Source organism: Plectropomus leopardus, chromosome 18 (assembly GCF_026936395.1).
Source record: "Plectropomus leopardus strain MGB_pleo_1.0 chromosome 18, ASM2693639v1, whole genome shotgun sequence".
Taxonomy (NCBI): Eukaryota; Metazoa; Chordata; class Actinopteri; order Perciformes; family Serranidae; genus Plectropomus; species Plectropomus leopardus.
Genome location: NC_142193.1, coordinates 19,404,691 through 19,425,134, shown reverse-complemented (window position 1 = coordinate 19,425,134; position 20,444 = coordinate 19,404,691). Strand labels below are relative to the sequence as shown.

Below are 20,444 nucleotides of genomic sequence, written 5' to 3'. Positions count from 1 at the left end.
ATTCTAACAGCACCCAAAACGTGTGTGTGGGAATTCGTATGACAGCTAGGGCAGAGCACCTTGTGTTTCCAGTTTAAACATTTAGACATTCCTGCTAGATAAGCTCCCGGAGCTGGAAGCGTGTGTCGAGGCATTAGGTTTGACCCTCTCTCTCCTCCGCAGCCCTCCCTTTTTTCCCCTTTCTTTGTCAAGCAACATATTTAGAGAGACATTAAAAAAGAAGGAGGATACAATCCGTGGTGGAGGTGGTTTGTGTGTGTGTGTATATTTTGAATATAAAAATGAAAGCAGCTGTTTTAAGTGGTTTAGTGGTTTAAGGAGTCTTAAGTGGTAGAGTGGGAGAAAATATTGTAAGTGAAGGACCACAAATTATAACAGTAGAGTCGACTACAATATATTGTTATTGTATGTGTATCACACCTCGGGCACTTCCACACCTATAGTTTGGTAGACCTGATGCAATCCTGGGGTGAGGTTGCAATATTTTCACATTTTTCATTTGGTTCGGTTAGCATTGACACTGCACGTGTACCAAACGTAAACAATGTCAAAACAGCCACTCATCTATTGGACAAACTGTCCGGGCGAAACTCGTACATACTTCCTGGTCTCAGAAATAATGAAGCAGCACCAACTTTATGCAGTCTCTGGTTTTAGTTTGGTCCAGCCACCCAGCCCATCTCAACTGGTTTTCCGGGGCCAGGTCACAGGGGCAGCAAGGTGCTCTAGATAAACCTTTTTCCAGCAAAGCTTTCCAGCTCCTCCAGTGGGATACCGAGGCATTCCCAGTCCAAATGAGATACATAATCCCTCCAGTGTGTTCTGGGTCTACCTTGGGAACTCCTAAATTAGTTATTAGTAAAGTATTTGAAAGTTATCAAACCCACAATGAACTGTTTTCAAGTTCACTTCCAACATTTGGGCCAGATCATGTTGTTACCTAAAATTAACTAAATTGTAGAGCACTTGGAAGCAAGCAGAGACCGTTTTCAGGTGGACCAGAGTTAGGTTGTTTGGTCTGCAAAATGTTCTAATGAGCTGCTGCAGAGCATCAGCACAAGCAGCAAAGTATGACCAGTAGTGATGAGATAACTTTGTGCTTCTACTACCCGGGCAGAGAGGGGAGGTAAGCCGCTCAAATGGACGTTCCCTTCAATTCTATGTCAAACAGCAGAGCTGACAATCAGCTGTTGTGAAATCTGGCATTTCAGGCCACTACAATCCCAAAAACAGTCTGCAAAATGCTGAAGAGACTATAAGGGTATTCTGAAGTAGCGTGAATCAGTGTGTTGGAGTACGTACCATGAGGATGCGCCGGTAGCTGTCTCGGTCGATGCCCCACAGTTTCAGATCAGTCTTGGCCTTGACGGTGGCAGCTCTGGGAGTCCCATAGATCAGGGCCAGCTCTCCAAAACTCCCTCCTTCTCCAATACTGGTCACCCACTCCCCATTCACATACACCTGCAGATAGAGTAAGAAACAGTGATGGAGAGAGTGTTGTATATCAGATTAAATATCTCTGAAAAATATCTAAAAAAATCCACTTTTTTGTCATTTCAATGACACTTCTCATCCTAAGACATCTTACCCCTCTCCCTCTCCTCAGTTTCCGGGCAGTTTGCTCACTAGGCTTGTCCCCGAGCATTTGATCCCCACTAAACCCTCAAATGAGACCCTCTAAAAGGCTCCTATCTCTCCATCCATCCCTTTTATTCCCCCTGTCCTGTCTTGTTAGGACCTTCCCTTTGATTTGAGAGTGATGGAGGACAGTCTACTCAGTATAGGCACTCACATGCTTGTTCACCTACATGCACACACACACATGCACAGCTCTATTTAGGCCTGCCACTATAGCTCTACAGACAATACAACCTCATTGAGGCTCATTCAGGCTGTCTCTGGGGCCGTTACGGTTTCACCTGTCGACACACTATCCACTATCTTGTTGCCTTAATAATGCAGAGAGAAAGGAGAGGGAGGGGATGGAGGGTTCATCCCTCCGGTGGCTGTGAATTGCCAGAATTGTCGCAAGCCATTATCCAAGGCTCAGAGAAGACCACAGGGGACTCATCCCTCACTATAAAGTGGGGTGGCTTCAAAGAGATGCAGAGTGCTGGCTACGGTTACGTCAAGTTTAGGAGAACAATCACATGACTGTTGCAAAAGTGTTGCATCAGAGCAAACAGGTAATAGTATTTTTTCACTGCACAGTTTCCCATTCTATTCCTCATGTACCCCTGCCTGTGAGTCTTTGTTTGATCTTCATTGTTATACATCTGATCCCACACGGTTCCACAAATACTTTCATGCTGTTTCTAATGCTCAAACAACCAGTGTTATGTCCTAACCAGATCAGGCATGGAATAGAGTTCATCCAATTTTTGGTTTTGACAGTCCGGTCCATTGTATTAGCTTAAACCTGTTTGATTTTATGCAAACCAGCTAAATCCGTATCTGTGATAGGGACACATTCTGGCATATCTAAAGTGAGCCTTCATCAGCAACCTGTGCTTATGGTGTCACAGCTCTAAATCCAACGTGTATGGCATTATTGATAAGCTTTATCACAATGTGCTTAAAGATAATTTGTTTATAAATGGACCAACGGTGCCACTAGTGTCTGACAGGCTGTGTTCAATTTCCTGCAGATAAGCATTGGCAATGTGAAGGAGATCAAATTTCAGAAGTGGTGGGAGAAGGGAAGAGTGGCACACATTTTTGTTGACTAGAAAGTTCATGTGTTTTTTGGAGTGATGAGTCAAGACATGACAGAGTAAGTCTCTCAAGAAAACTAAAACTGAGCCAATATAGCAACATTTTGTTATTTTTTATTATTATTTTGTTTCAAATAGTACAAATGTGGGAAGATTACGTGACTTAACATAAGTGTATATTTAACAGATTCAATGTGGACAGAGAGATTGGAGCAAATACTTGCAGCAAAGGCCGTACGCATGGGCTGAAATTGGAAACACTTGTATTGCATCGAGTCAGCACTGTGCGTAAGGTAAAATGGAGTTCATGATGAAACAATTCACGTCTTGAACCATGTATGCTGTCCCACAGCTGTCACTGAATTTTCAACATGCGAATTTCTACAGAAAACTGCCTGGTGGTAATTAAGAAGCCACAAATCAAAAGTGTTGGAAGGTGGATGAGCAGACAGTGTTGCTGTGTATTTCTGTTTGTAGTTACTAGGAGTGCGTTTCTCAGGCATGCCCGTAGGCTCTATAAGATTATTCCGTTTGTTTCCCAAATGCCAAATCCAGTCAAATAATAATAAGAATAAAATATTGCTTGCATTAAAGCTACAGTTGGTAACTTTGGTGAAAATAGTTTTTATCATATTTGCTGAAACTGTCACTATATTCTGAAAGAAATACATGAAATGGATGAAAAAGTTCATGGCTACTGTGTTGGAAATAGTTGGCCTAAGTAGCAAATATCACCCACAAGCCGGACCAACATTCTCAAGTAACAGCTAAACAGTACACTAAAATATTATTATTATAAATGTTTCTGGAAACACGTGAGACAAGAAAAATGCAGTAACAAAATCTTTATTCATATTTGATCAGTGCTACCTAATTTAAAAGTTTGAAAACAGTTCACGAGCAGTCATTGACATGACTGAAAGCTGCATTAGAGACTCATAGGCTCTGATTGTTGTTTTTTGTGTTTGTTTGTTTGTTTGTTTACATGCAATAAGTCTGTTAAAAGAGTTACAAGGCAATAGGGTAGGCACAGTGATTTTTTTGTTATCTGTCTCATTTAGTGCTGTGTGAATATAGTGACAGTTTAAGCAAATATGAAAAAGTCACTTTTTTAAATCAGAGTTACCAACTACAGCTTTAAGGTAACAGTACTGAAGCGAATTATATTAAGACCTTCGCTTACAAAATGTCATATATAATCATCTTGGAATAAAAGATATTCCAATACTTATTTTTTTAGCCGTGTAGAAACATTTCATTAATTGTTAACAGAGCACCACAATGGTCTTACAGCTGCTTACAACTACATTATAAAATGTGTGCGTCAATCTTGACTAACTTTGTGTACAGTTATTACTATTTTATATATTTACAACTGTGTTTTACTATATTGTTGATTATTATCTGTTGATACAACAGTCAACAGTTTTGGGTACCTACAGGAGGAGTCGTTCACAAATACACTAATAAACACGTACATATCAGCTTACATCTACATAGGGTTATTAACTATTTTTCAAATGTCAAATGTTTCTACACTTCTTACATAAGCTAACTAGGGGAACTTAAACTGGTGTGTTACAAGAAACTCAATATTTAATTACAAATAGCATTTTTTTCCAACGAGATCATTGTACATTGTGGAATGAAAGCTTTAATTTCCTTTGTGGTGCACCCATCTAAATACAGGCCAATGTCAGTAAGTGAATACACTTGTGTGCAGACATGGAGGGGTGTTTACATCAGTGGCAGTGGTTGTGCAGTTTATGGGATGCCAGCAGATTTACACCCCTGTCTAATGAGAGACATCTCCACACTTTAATAACCTCGGCTGAGCTTGAAGTAGTTTAGTTTACTGAGCTGTGGCTGCAAGGCAGCAGCTGTCTGCTGAGATAGAGGGGTGGATTGTAGGAGAGGTGAAGGAGACACAAATGAGCTTGTGGGTGAGGCCAAGGATAGGGGTCTTCCCCCAAGTTGGATGAAGAATGATAGGATCCTGGCTATGGAAGCAGATGCCTAAGGTTCACTGTTGGCAGACATAAAGAGGTTGAAGTCTCAGCCACCTCCCTCAACACATTGGAGGAGACGATAAAGACATGAAGGGATGCTGCAGCTGCTGGACTGAGTTCTACACCAACTGATAATCTAATATAAATTATGGACAAAAGACAGGATTATGGAAAATAAAAAAATAAAAAAGGTGCAAATATCAGTACTGGATATGCAAGCAACCAAATTTCCCAAACTTATAGAGTGAGTTTAGCTCCCACAGCTTAACTAGAGTTATAAGGACCAACTTGTGGTGGTAGGAAAATCTGCTACACCCAACTGCACCAAGTGATTTCAGCACACTGACTGGTTGAAAAGAGACAAGCTACAGTCTGTGAGATTACTGGTGATAACTCAAAGCAATGTTTCCCACTAAAAAGCCTCTATTGTGAGAGTTAGATTATCACACACTGATTATCAGATCTTACGCAAGCAAACCTAACACTGAAGATAGCTGAGGAAAAGAGAACAAAATAATGATGGATGGGAGAGGAGAGAATATCAACACAATTTATGAACCAAAAAACGTAATTAGACTAAACAGGCATAATTTCATTAGGACTAAACTAGAAAACTGCCTCATGATTGTTTGCCTACACCAACTGTTGCAGTTTATATCCATGGCTCTTCAGACTCATATAATACAGATGGGTGACAAATTAAAGGAAAAACATGAATAAAAGAGAGTAGAAACTTAACAAGTGAGAATCTGATGGCTCTAGCATTTTGCTGGCATGGTTTGGATTCACTTGTCTCATGGGTTTCCCACATTTTTTTTTATTTGTGGAGGCATGCAACAATTAAAACATCTGCTGCCTCAAATTGATTTTATATTTTAGGAGCTGAACAGAATTGACATACTCATTTCACGGTACATTTGGAGCACAGAGCGTACTCTCTTATCCATTTATCTGATTAACTCTGATTGGATGAGCAGATCAATAACCCATCGTATGACTCAAACTCCACTAAGTGCTGTTTAGGAGAGAAAACATTTATGACATGTTTTACCTAAGCTGCGTTCCCAGAGGCACAAAAACATCAGAATTTAGAGAGGGGACATAGACTGATAAAAAGAGACACACACAAGATATAAAGGGGAATGTTGCTCAGATCTCCACCTAACTGAAAACCTATGTGAGATTTTGGACCAACGAGTCAAATGAGGGAATATTCTTTGGATTAATGGTGTTCTTCCCTCCAGTAGAGTTCCAGGGACTTGTTGAATCAATGCCATGATGAATTAAGCTGTTCTGATGGCACATGTTGGCACCTTACTGTTAATTTGTCGTTATATCTGTCATTTGTTTGTATATGTGGTAAAAACATTGAAGGAATTTAATAAAAATGTATCATGGATGCTTCTCATGTGTCTTCAACCCTGCAGCACAGAAGATCTATACAATAGGCAAAGTTTCAAGTTGGGCACCCAAGATCAGTGTCACCGATTCAGTATCAGACCAAATGTCTCCCCTTCTCTTTTGAGGTGTGACAATAAGTAATGGCCAGAAAATATGTTTTTGCAGAACATCATGATGTCACAGTGACGCTGATCTGTGACCTTTTGGATATAAAATGTCATCACTTCATCTTTTTGTCTTATCAGACATTTGTGTCAAAATTTGTCAAAATTAGCGAATGAATTCTTGAGTTATTGCCAAAAATATCAGGTTGCATTTTTTGTGAGGTCACATTGAACATGACTTTTGACCACCACATTGAATCAGTTCATTCTTGAGTGGATGTTTGTACCAAATTTAAAGAAATTCCCTCCAGGTCTTCATGAGATATGACGTTCATGAGAATGAGATAAACAAGGTCACAGTGACCTGGAACTTTGTTCACCAAAATCTAATCAGATCATCATTCAAAAAGTTGACGTCAAATTTGAAGAAATTCCTTGCAGGTGATATCTTATTTACGAGAATGGTTTTCAAGCTTTTTCCTTTACTGAATTTTCTATTTTGAACTTGGCTTAAATATGACCATGGATGTGCACATGGTTTGCCTTCTGTAGAAAACAATCATGGTCCATCATTGTCTCACCAGAAACAGATTTCATCTAAAACAACGCATTGAGGTTTGAAAAAGAGTTAGTTGTTACACAGTCTTTCTATCAAGGCACCATCTCAGTATTTATACACTTCCCTCTCTCTGCCTCTCAGGTTGGCGGACTATATCAGCACGTTCGGCCCAGCTCGCCAACCTGCCTCTCTCCTCTCACCCACTGTGTCTCTGCTCACCACTGTAAGCCGATAAGGTCACTTCCTGTTTAACTTTCCGTCAGCTCCTGTTTTATCTCTCCACTTAACTCTATCGCTCTGTGTCAGGCTCGCTAAGACAAAAGACGTTCTCAGTTTGGCTGCCTTCACAGTGCGCTGAACTCTATAGCGCCGCGTTCAGATTGTCATCGGAGTGGAACCAAACTTTGGGGAGAACAAAACATGGGGGCAATCCAATACAACCTGTCCATTGTTAGATGGAAACATTGTCTCTACATGAGTGGAGAAGGCTGGGTTTTCCCACTGAGTCAAAATCCTTCTTATAGCCGATCCTTGATAAACAGGTGAAAAAGAGCTGGCATGCTGCATCTTGGAATCCCCATTATTTTGTAGAGAATTGACTCTAAAGAACAATGAGTGTTTTTGTGTGTGTGCATATGTCTCCATATTGGCCACTTACGTCCACTTCACCTTGGTCAATCACATAGAAGTTGTCTCCTTCATCGCCTAGACGAGAGAGACAAGGAGAAACAGAAGAATTTGTAAGAGAGCAGGAAAAAGGAGCCGAAAAAGCACCTGGAGCCAACAGGAAATCTTCTACTTCCTATTACCACCACCTCCTGCTTAAGTTCTCAAAGGAGGATTTTTACACCATTAAACTGAAATAGGAGCATTAAGAGATTGAAATCTTCTGTTAAACACTTGGAATACAAAAACAATCCTGAAACATTTACACACGGCACACATTTTTAACTCCCCTTCCTCCTCATGTCTGTCAACTTACATCCCCTCTCTTTTATAAAAACACTACTTGTCTTGCTATCATTTTTCTTTTGGGTCTTTGTGAAAAGCTTCAGGGAAGTCAAAGGCGTCAAAGATGCCGCTGCCTCCTCCAGAATGCATATTTCACTGGGCCTGCCAATATCTCAAACAGGGCTCTTGCCAGCAAACAGCAGCACTCATTACTGCAGCCTGTGTAGCTTAATAGTGGAAACTCTGAAACAGGGGTGCCTGAGCATGCAGAGCTACAGCACCTCAGCACGATGCAGAGTACAGAGAGATTCACAGTGTGCAACTACAGACATCTGCTTCATTTATTTTTTATAAAAATATTGCCATACTAAACAGACACTCTTTGTATTAGTAATAAAGTGGTTTCTTTTTGAGATCTTTGTTTATTTCTTATTAGAAAAAGAAAACTAGGCTTTACTACTCATTACACACCACACAAAAAAGTTTTAGATGGATAAAAAAAAATAGAGAAAAGTTGGTGTTGTTTGAACCTGACCACAAGCTAGTCCAAATGTTAAAGGTTTTCTGAATTTAAGGGTGTTTAGCATGATTTTCACAATTGCACCATTGCATTCTGAGAATTTGAAAGTTGGTTGTTGCATTTTTCCCCAATGTTTTTCAACAAAATAAAACCAATTTAAATAGGTTGCAGGGTTACATAGCTTGTGAAAGTTGTTTAAAAGCATCTCAAGAAAACTGGTGTCCAATCAGGTTTTAAAGGGTTAAAAACAGTGGTCCAAATTATCTGAAGTTTTGGGAAGAAGACTGGACTGAGTGTCTGTAAAAGTTGCTTTTATTAGTTAGTCTGTTTGTTTCCACTCTGTCGGTTTATTATTGAGAAGATCAGTTTGGGGGTTTCAGTTTACTGTGTTTTTCTCCTCCTGTGTTCTTGTAAGGCCTTTCCCTCATTTGCTAATTTACACACCTGCCCTGCATCAGCCTCGTCAGTCCTCCCCTGCGCCTCAGTTTTTTCCCTGCCCTTTCTTCTGACTCATCACGTCATTCCCTTCACCTGAGCCTCTCCACTCTTTTTCTCCAGCTGCACTACATTTCCTCATCAGACTAGTTTGTATTTAAGTCCTGGTTTTCAGTTCAGTCTTTGTTTGATACTTGATTTGGTTGTGTGATCTTCAGTTTGCTGTTTCCCTGCTCCAACACAGAATAAAGAGTGACCTGTTTTAGTTGATGTTACCTGTAGTCTCCTACATTTGGGTCCACCTGCTCCACACCTCATAACAGTTTCTGCTGCGCTTACTAAACATACTGTGTTGTTTTGCTGGTGTGTTTGATAAATCAAATCTATGGCGTCACAGAAGCTATGCAATGTAATGCTGTGGACAGGGGAAACATATTTTAGCAACCTCAAATGACCCTTCAAAAAATTCAATATCAGTTCAAATGTGTGCTTTATTCCGAATATTTTCTCCGCTTTAGCTAACATACTAACTGATTGAGCCAGCAGTAGGCCAGCTCCTCCCATATTTTGCAAAGTAAACTTGTGATTTTGTCTTGTGGCCTTTAGATAAGGGCTTGAGCTCTCTGTCAGACAGAGCTGTGTGACGACAATGTAAAGCGGTGAAAACATTCTAAATGTAGCACTAAAACTAAACTAAACTAAAATACTAACTGTTACTGGCCCATTTTTTGGGTGCAATTGAGGCAGCTTTTCCTCATCTCCTTTTCAATTCATGAATGTGATGTGGGGGTTGTCTAACTGGAAGTTATTGCAAACAATCATTGAGATTCAGTCTAAATCTTACCCAGGAGCAGAAATTTAGTGAAATCTCCGCCGGCTGCCTTATAATATGCAAAGCTTTTTTTTTTTTTTAAGTTTTTACTGTTGCTTTATGTCTGCTTGCCAAAGGGGAAAATCCAACAACTATGGCAACAAATGCAGTAAGAATATATTCCATTTGTTTCTGTTTTTTTTGTGTTTTCTCCATCTCTCACTGGCTGCAACTAATTAGTGAGTAGCCCTTAAATGTGCATGACTGGAAACTCTAAATGTTGTCCGGTTTCCTCACTGCTTCCCTGCCGTGTCACTGACGGGGGCATGCTGTGCTTTCAAAGCAAACCCTTGAAGCGAGCCATGGGATCTGGTTGGTTAATGTCCACTGAAAGCATCCAGTCTGGAGATAAGGCTGAAAAATGGTGAAGTGCTCCTTTAATTATGGTATCCGTTACACGGGGCTGGGGGGGGGAATTATGAAAAAGGACTGATAGCCACATACGGGGGAAATGTGAAGCTCTCCTTGCAGCTACCGCTCACAATAAGACATAAATGCAACTCCATTCAGAGGTACAAGTGGGTGATGATGCATGAGTATACATGACACAAGTATGCATTTCGTGAGGGTGTGTACGACTGTGCGTGTGTTCTTGTGTATATGTTCACCTACAGAGTTGAAAGGCTGAGAGCGCCCTGTGTGTAAAGTTCACAGGAGTTCACACGGCTAATTAATACTGAGTGGAGGGTGCTCGTTAATCATACAGCTCTATTTGTCACACAAAATGCTCCTTGTCTGTCTGATGGTCTGTCCCACTGAAGACCTCAGACACACACACACACACACACACACACACAGACACACACACACACACACACACACACACACACACACACACACACACACACACACACACACACACACACACACACACACACACACAACCTGCTGCAACCTGGCCCTCTCCTATCTCCCTCTCTCTCTCTCTCTTTCATCTCATCTATCTCTCCTTCAATTCCCTCTTGCTCCGTCTTTCTTTTCTTCTACTCTTCCTGTCTTTTATCACTTTGGTGCTCGAGTCTTTGTGTTGCACCCTTCCAATCCCCCTATGCCTGAGAGTGCAGGCAAATATTTGACCAGAACGTGCACACACACACACACACAGGCAGGCTGGTGTACTCAGCGAGGCTTCATTTCAACACAAGCTAATTGACGTTAACACTGTTAAGGTTCTTTGGCTTCACTCAAAAGGAAAACACGGGTACATCCTCGGTCTCTAAGGTGTTTTGCACTCATGCTCGAATTTAAAATTTGGAAACATGCATTAAGTATTTCTTTTCAATCCCTTATTACTGCAAAAGTAGCTACATGGCTGAAATAGTAGATGAAATTAAATTGATATATTAAATAAGACAATAGATTACAATGAAAATACCTCTATACTCCATTTTGAATGTTATGATAGAGTAAATGCTCCCTTTGTTTAAATACCACTCGAGCCACAGAGTCAATAACTCCTAACTGTGTCTAAATAGTGTGTGATGGGCCAGTAGCAGGGGAGTTTTTTTAAGCTGTACAGTAGTCCAGACATTAGCAATGACATCAGCGCCATATATACTATACACCACACTCTATAGTGTATATAACAATGGGCTGTCCAGGGGGACCAGGGGCCCTGCAAAGTTAGCTAGACTTATTATCACCAAATTAGGACTGATATACTCCTGGATTCTGTCTTAGAGTAGGTGGGAGTGAATGAGTGTGTCCAAAAGCCGGTAGTTCTACTTTATTTTACTGTGTGTTTGTATGGCATGCTCCGTAAGTGTAACCTGTGTGATTTTATGCAGGTGTGAACACAGTTATCTGAATGTAGGGGGCAAGTCTTGTCTGTGTTTTCAAAATGTGATTAAACATGTCTGTGTTTGATAGGAGTTTGCGTGGGGGGAAAATTTAGTCTGGCTCTGCTAAGCTCTGCGTTCCTTCAAAGTCCAGGGATGTCTAGTGTGACGGCTTCGATGACTGTGGTTAGGCAGAGGAGAGGAACCTGAAATCTGGTGCAGACTGAGGGAATGTATGAGTGGAGCAAAGAGAGGAAACAGGAGAGTACGCGGGACTGGTAGGACAAAATGAACCTGAGTTTTTTATTTTTGTGGCAACGCAACAACTGGCACAGGCAACACTCCCAGAGGTTTGGTATTTTTCTGACCTTGAAATCTGCTTTGCCTGTCTGTGAGGTATTTCAGTGCCCAGTGCACAGTGCATAGTGCACAGGCTGGTGAGCAAGCGAAGCAGGGAGGTTTATTCAAGTGAGGCAGCACAAGGCATGCTGTTGGTATTTTGGTCCTTTTCCACTGGACAACATAAACAGCATTACTAATATCCCTGTTTTCTTATCGCTTGTTAATGAATGAAACTCAAAATGCAATATAATCCACAGTTCACACAGTTGATTCCATAAATGAATCGAAACAAAACATTGATACATACCTTGCTGGATGACTGTCTCCCCTGCAATGTGGGTGACTGGGAACATGGCATCAAATATGTCACTGAAGGAGAAACAGACAGAGAAAAAAGAGAGTGAGAGGACACAGTTATAACCAACATGCCTGCTATTACACTGAATAACCCAACAGTTCTTCCAAACTGTTCACTCACTCACACACACAAAAGTTTGTTCTGTGGAGGAGCAGCATGATGGGAAAGACGGAGCAGCCATCATAACTGCATTGTCTCTATCAACAGGTAGCATAGCCAAGGAGGCAGGCCTGAGAACTCTGGATGACCCCAACACAGACACACACACACACAAACTTGCACAAAACACACCCACCTGAATGTGCACGACTGTTTTTTTCATCATTATCCCCATCCAAACAAACACCCACTATGTGATCCTATCCCAGTGCTAAGCTGCATCTCAAATTAATCAGATCATGAACACTACCTCTATGTGGCATATACTGTTGATCTGCTATCTCCCCCTATAGATCCCTACACAAAAAAAGACCAAAAAAAATCTAGTGAAGGGTGGGGTGGAGTATGAGAAATGAGTGCCAAACATAATAGATTATTATCATCAGATAAATCCACATTGCAAAGTGTCAGCCACTTTCTCTGCGTCTTTACATCGCATTAGTGCTGCACATAGGCCTAAACATGACTCCAAGTTGTTCCAGCACGTGATCAAAGCTCGTATCTCTGAGTGTATCTTTTGAAAGAGGCGCTGAGAAAACAAACAAAATGACGGCTGTGCCTAAGCACTTAATTTCTGTTTCAGCCCGGCAGGGAAAGCGCCTTTTAGACTGTTCCTAATCGGGCCGTTTAAATGCATGAAGCCGTCCTCAGCAGATTAAAGTTCCACTGCTGAGATGTGTTGAGACAAGAGAAAACTCTGTACGCTTCCTCTCCTCCTCTCTGCCCGTCTCTTACCTTCAGGGTATATTTATCTATCTAATCAGCTGCATACCACCCGTCTTATAGAGAAATATAGAAAAAACAATAAGAGGGTCAGGCATATCAAAGACATACAAGACCTGCTGAGTGAATGTGGGGCAAGTTTGAGCCCGTTCACTAATATGTGTATGTATGTATGTATGTGTGTATGTGTGTGTGTGTGTATGTGTTTGCACCTTTGTCTGAGTATATATCGCCTATGAAAACACACAGGTTTGTACAAAATAATGTGTGGGTGTTGAATATGTCTGTGCCCATGGTATTACACTAGAATATGCAGCACTTGGAAATAAAAAGGCTTAGGCAGCCAAACACACCTTGCTGTACACTACTGACATTAAAGTGTTGCTTTACGTGATCCTCCCCGGTGAAAAAACTGCAGGTCATCAGATGCTGGGGAGAGATCTGAGGATGTTATTGAGCAGTTTTGGAAGTGAACGGACCCTGCTGGTATTTGTTTATGTGACACTGAATAAAAAGCAGACTTAAGAAGGTGGATTTGGGCCAACTACACCCACAGGTAGGCCCTGTGCGATGCAGCTGGGCCACTGACTCACACACACTCATGTACAAAACACACACACTCTCTCTTTGAAGTGTAAAAGCGCAGACTAAAAGATGCACAGACACACTTGGGTACTCTCAAATACAAAATGACCTCGATATACGCACGTGGTGCTTTGCATGCAACCTCAACACACTCACATACACACTTGCGAGCACAACAACATATTTAAGCGCAGGCATTTGCGATGAAAACATGCTGGCACTCTCATATGACACACAAACTCACATGCTTTGATGGTGATTAGTCAGAGCAACATCTGCAGGAGTGCCCTAAACTCTCCTCACATCTGCGGCCACCTGCGCTCAGTATGGAGTCTGTTTATTCAGGGAGCTGGTCACGTATAACTAATAATGTGTAGTCTATGAAAATAATTACTTCAGCAAAAGAAAACTTGATCAAGGAAGACCAATCCAAACGGTGGACTGCCCCTCTGGGTTGAGAGTGAGTTGCTGCTCCAAGTGTAGGAGTTCAAGAATCTCGGGGTCTTGTTCATGAGTAAGGGTTAAAAGGGAGCACCAGATGAAATGGGGGATTGGTCGGCGTCGGCAGTGCTGCGGGTGTTGTGCTGCCCCGTTGTGGTAAAGAAGGAGCTGACTTGGAAGACATAGCTCTCAATCCACCAGTCAGACTCAGACTCTCACCTCAGTCATGAGATTTGGGCTGATACTAAAAGAAAGATTGCGGATACAAGCAGCCAAAATTAGTTTCCTCCATAGGGTGGCTGAGGTCAGCCGTAGTGATATGGTGAGGAGCTCAGACATCTCGAGTGAGCTCAGAGTAAAGCTGTCGCGTTAGGGGCCAGTGGAGTTGGTTCCGGCATCTGATCAGGATGCCACCTGGGCACGATAAGGGGATTTTTGTAGGCTAACCTGACTAACTTTCCTTGAAAGTCGCTGTCACCCTGAACGTCCCAACGAATCCTGCTCAAACTCTTTATGGAAAAAAAAGAACAAATAGTGGAATATACATATTGAACAGCCAAATCCAGTATGACTGACATAACTCTGAGTTGGCTACAGCCCTAGATGGATGGCAAACCAATTCAACATAAAAACACAAAAAAATCAGAGGGAGAAACAGCACATACGAGTCACATGTCGCATCTTGAATGATGTTTAAATCTCAACTTAAATACTATATTACTACAGCTGGGTTGTGCTTTGGAATGAGCCCTTTCGTAGTGATGAGGATGATGCTGCTGAGGATGACGCACTCTGAAGCTCAGTTGGATGCTGCAGTCTGAGACACATAGTCAAAGAGAGTGCATCAAAGGCTAACAAACCTGTGGTTTGGTAATTACCCTTGACCACCACTCTCTTTCCATGCCCTGCCTCTTGCTGAACGCATCGGTGAGCTCAACAAAGACACTTACGCAGGTAATTACTTCCTCTCGTCTCTACCTGTCTCTCTTTCCCTTTCTTCATCTCTAACTTCCTCCCTGTCTGTTCTCGATCACTTTTTCTCTTCCTCTCCCCTCTCAATTACCTCTTTCTTCCCTCTAATTCTCTCCCTGCCCCACCTATTTCTCTCATCTCTCGGTCTATCACCCCCTCCCTGCCTGTCCCAGATGGAGTAATTAATCTTGTCCTTTCCGCTACCTGTAGCCCCTCTGACCTTATGTAAAGGCAGAGCACCCCCCTCTAACAATGGATGTGCTGTTCTGACAGAGACAGACAGAAAGAGAGAGAGAGACAGAGGGATCCTGCAGACTCTGATGGGGGGCTAGAAAGTTCACCTCCACCCTCAGGAGGCAGACATGGCTTGTGTCATGGTTCAGATATGTGGAGATAATTCTGAAACACATGCACTCAAGCAAGAACACATGATAATCTAGAATTAACACCTTGTGCTCGTCTGCCTGCACGAACCAGCCGAGTTTAGATAAAGTTTCCAAGCTCATATGGGGATGACAGTTGACACTGCTTCAAATGTTCCTGCAGAGATTCTAAAAATTATAAAACTTGGATGCTTACTTTGAGCTTTGGCCAACAATTTCTTGTCAATTTAGCCTTGCATCAAAGTGGATGTTTTGTGCCAAATTTGAAGAAATTCCCCAAAGCCTCCCTGAGATATCACGTTCACAAAAAGACATACTTGAGATCACATTGACCTTGACCTTTGACCACCAATTCTAATCAGCTCATCGCTGAGCCCAAATGGACATTTGAGACAAATTTGAAAAAGTTCCCTCGTGGCGTTCTTGAGTTATCCCTTTCACAAGAATGGGACAGATGCAAGGTCACACTGACTTCTATTTTTGACCACAAAAATCGAATCAGTTTATAGTTAAGTCCTAGTGGATGTTTGTGCTGACTTTGAATATTTTTCCTCAAGGCCTTCTCGAGATATCGTGCTCACAAGAATGGGACGGACAGACATACAAACGGACGTAAAACCTGAAAACATAATGCCTTTAAAACTGTTGGCGTGGAGGCAAAAAAAAGGAAAATTGCATCCATGTAAATGCCAAAGTTTTGCTTACATAATATCCTTGCTAACATCACTGCAATCATATTCTAAATTCTTGCAATGTATACCCTTGTGCGCACACACACAGTCCCTGTCCAAATGACATCACATACTGTATCTGCCGTGCATTGCCAATATACGTGTATAATAATATAACGGCACTTCTGTAATGATATAAGTGGCTATCGTGGTAGTTTTAGGTGCAAGGCAGAGACTGATGATTCTAAAAAATGCAGTCATGCGTAGAATTAACATCAAAACGGATAAAATTAGAGAGAAGAGACACCTCAATGTGACTCGTGTGGTTTTTGTAGTCAATGTCCACACGGAAGTGTAACTGCCACATCTGGCTGCAAGTTTTACAACACAGCAAGTATCTGCGTACATGTATATGTACTGAATGTGTGTGTCTGTGTGAGAGTGAATGGAAACAGCAACAGCCTATTATTGTTCTCAAACACCCATAAAAATGCAGTTAGCTTGGGGGATTTCAGTCATTAATGAATTAAAATCAGGCCTGCTTGTTGTTGCTGGATTGCTTGTTGTTCCTCCTGCTTTGCGTTGACTGCCTTTCTCACTCACCTTTTCCCTCCTTCCTCTTAATCTTGCCTACAGTACAGCTGTTTATTTGTTCAGCAGCAGACGTGTTATCTCTTACATTACTACCTCAACACACAGCTATTATGCCATTAACACCAACACGGCTTGCTGCCATTTCTTTGTTTCTTAATGGGCCGCAAAATGTTGAGTTACACAAGGCCTTAATGGGGAACCCATCCAAAATGCTCGCTCGTCTGGGTGGAAGACATTTTGCAATAACTAACATAATCATCATCTGCACCGCATACGGGAACTCCCCAGCTCTCCAAGCTGTGTGTCGGCTTAGCAGCACTGTGCCACTGGTTTGGCTGTAAAAGTGTTCTTGCCATAATAGCTTGAAGGATTCATTTTCACTGCCACAGTTGATAGTAATTTTGATTGCTGATTATGGAAAATCAGAACAATAGTCATTGTTTTGCAAGTCTGCACAATTCCCTGAGTTATGTAATGGCCTGAGGACAAGAAATGTACACTTGATTTGTATAACACGTGAAAATTTTGTTGGCCAACAGGGTGACTGACTGATCATTTACCTGGAAAACCAAAGTTGAACAAAAAATTGACACCAGTATGATGGGGTTTTTTTCTGTTTTTTTTTTTTTTTCGTAAAATACACTTGACAAATGTCCAGAGGGACCAAAACGTTAGTATAACCAATAAATAGTTTTGTTGAGCAAGAGCAGTTTGCAGGATCTTCTTTTCAAGATTGAAGTCATACTTTCCGGGGCACCTGCATCTGGTGTGAATATCTCCCTTTGAACAGTCTACCTAGAATTAAAAGCTTATGAGGGACTTCAGAGATGCACATTCTCAACAACTCCGGCTAAAGTGGCAGGTTGCTATAAAAAAACACATACAACAGTACAGCTTTTTGTTTGGCTGCTGGGTGAAGAGTTGCGATTAGTCAGCATAATGTGTAAAGCACGAGCAAACTCACAAAGAAAGCATGAAAACATAAATTAGGTTTTCACTGATGATGGAGGTGAACAGAATTGTTTACTAGTGTGTTGTGTGACTCATAATGGCTATATCACAGGGAGATGGAAAACAGCTTTATGAGGCTGACTAAGTGGTTTAACGTCCAGAGTTTAAAGTTGAGCACAAACAGCCAAAGTTACTCCCACGGAACAACCAGCTCACCCCACAGAGCTCTGTTAGTGTGGACACAATGACTTTTCTTTTTAAAACCACCTAATTAAACACCAGGTCCGCACATATAGCAGAAGCACATACACATGAAAACCCACACAATGCTGACAATAGGCACGAGTATTGGCATGAGTGAGAGAAAGAAAAATTTGGGAGATGAGGGAAGCATAATTATACAGCACTGAAGCATTCAAGAAGGATATTCATGAAATGAAAGCCCTTGGCACGTGCCATGTCTCTCCCTACAGGGCCATGCCAGTTGCTGGCCATTTCTTCAGACACACTTCAAAGATCCCCTCTGACCACTAAATCACAACCGTAGTCCACTTTTAAAACTACAGCAGCGATGCTGAACATTGAAATTCAAGCAAATCATGCAACCACCAGGATGTGTTTTCAGATAGGACTTAAATGTAGAGAGAGCATAAATAATGCAAATGTCTTGTGGGAGAGTGTTTCAAAGACGGGGGTTCAAACAACTGAAGGCTCAAGACCCTACAGTAGTCAAACAGGAAGTGAGTAGGACTGCAAAAGTTGGTGTGAGAGTACGAGAAGGTGGCTCGATATGAAGCAGTTCTGAAAGACACAAAGTTATTAAAGGCCTTGGAGGTGACAAGTGAGATCTTGACATCGATACGTTATTTAACAGAGATGGTAAACTTGCAGAAGGAACAAGACCGATATGATCTGTGTAGGAAGTTCTACAAATGACACAGCAGCTGATTTCTGGAACAACTAAAGTTTATGAAGACGCATGAGAGGAAGACCGATGTGGACAGATTTGCAATAGTCAATGTACATTATACGTAATTTACATGTATATATCTTGTGATTAACAGACACGTTGATCATGGTTTCTTTCTGGTGCACAAAGTTGTTCTTGATATCACAAAGTCTTAATGACATAGACAAAAAAACAATGAAAGGTGTTGCAGATAAACATACTCCAAATAGTAGAGAATTTAATCTCTTATCTGGCTGTAGCTGCTGGCTGTACCCTAATTTCCCGTCAACTTAAATGCAGATATTAAAAGGCAACATACTGTTTATTTTTATTCACACTGTTGAATAATTTTCCTCTGCTCTGCTTTTAAAGGAAGCTAAGGTCGAGCTTATTTTTGAGGGATTTTACGAGGTCCTACTATTCGTCTGATGTGAAGTGGACTGTACTGCAGCATGCAGCACACAGGTGGTCCTGGAGGTTTACAGGTGGACATAACAGTTTACGGCTGGTGGCAATGACCACTTAGGGACGGTCAACAATGTGGGAGGAGAGAGGAGGCCAAGGCTGGGCGAGGAGAAAGAGAACCCTCACTTTCCTAAAACTCAACTGGCCTTTTCCCAATCTGCCCTTGGCTTCAGTCCTCGGGGGCCCTGATAAACATCATAAGCTCCAAAACACACTTAGTGCTCTTTTACCTTGCGATGGTCCATTGAACGCTGAAGACTTTTTGAATCCTTAATAGAATTTAAGAGTACTTCGGACTGATATTTCTGTCTGATGGGGGCTTACGTGCATACGTGGAGGTCTAAAGAGGTCTAGTTAGAGTAAACTGTGTGATTAAATGTTGGAAGTTGTACTTAAAACCAACAGAGGGCAGGGAGCACGCTGTGTTAAAACCACACACCTGGCCCTGGTGGGTTTATATGGAATGCAAACCTGTATGCATCCGTGTTGTGTTAAAGTGGAGATGTGTGTCTCAATATGGGTCTGCATTGTAGTACAGGAGCACCTGAGGGTCAGCACCGGTGATCTGTGTGACCTGCACACTACTACTAAAGAATACAGTGTTGTTTATAAGCACTGCAAGGATCAGACCACCTCAGAGTAGGAGAAGAATTTGGAAAGAGAGAGCTGGGAAGATGATATTTGGTTTTAAATTTTTCCAATCTCTAACTGCCAATTTAAGTGCATTTTGTGGTGTACATTTTTGCCCTTTGCTTATGACAAGTTACAACATAGCACACGGATAATTAAAAACAAAAAAAAGAGCAACATATTCTTAGTCTTTTCAACCTTACCAAAGTCTGACTACACATTACAAGATTTTATTTTTTTGGCTCACTGATGTCTGGAGGACTGATTCAGTCTAGTCAAATTCATACCACACCAATCAGTAATGTTAAGTCAGTCAGTGTGTAGTCAGTGTTTGCTGATGATGTGATACACCACCTCTGTAAACTCCCACGCCTCATTAAAACCTACAGTAGCTGCTTTGAACATGACACACAGTTGTGCAACTTCACGGCCTGCTTCTCACCACAGATTTACTGAGAATCTGATTTTGGCAAGGAGTCTAGAAAATTGACATTGACGGAACAGCAGCTGTCTTTTGCTAATTTGCAAAATCAGACTCAAAAGGTCATTGACAGATGAGCAAGTGGTGCATTTGTGCAATTTGATTAGCTGCCTGAACCTGACCCCACCTGCTGGGCTTGAGCTGGGCTGTCAGTTCTCAAAACTGCCCCGGGCTTGAATCAGGTCAAGCCAACTCCAGTTCTGTGTTTTGTTTTGTTTTTTTCTTTAAATGCAGAACGTATAATCCGGGTAATGGCTTAAATTCTGCCATCAGCCCATCTCTATACCTCTAATACCCACCTCTCAATAATGAAGTGCTGATATACAATCTTTGTGGCATTTGACAGTTTTAGGGCTGTGCTTAACATTCAGTAGGAGAAGGTGCATGTCACAAATGTC

At 41.6% G+C, this 20,444-nt stretch overlaps 1 protein-coding gene across 3 annotated transcripts in view; it reads right to left on the bottom strand.

The window, feature by feature from the left end:
• The window catches only part of prkar1b (protein kinase, cAMP-dependent, regulatory, type I, beta), an 83,021-nt gene that overhangs the window by 21,466 nt on the left and 41,111 nt on the right, over nt 1–20,444 (bottom strand). For all 3 annotated transcript variants that reach the window (XM_042504863.2, XM_088069138.1, XM_042504864.2), the window contains 3 exons: nt 11,992–12,053; nt 7,446–7,492; nt 1,303–1,461 (listed from right to left, as the gene is read on the bottom strand). In XM_042504863.2, the coding sequence (XP_042360797.1) occupies nt 1,303–1,461; nt 7,446–7,492; nt 11,992–12,053 (268 nt within the window). The remainder of the gene's footprint in view (nt 1–1,302; nt 1,462–7,445; nt 7,493–11,991; nt 12,054–20,444) is intronic.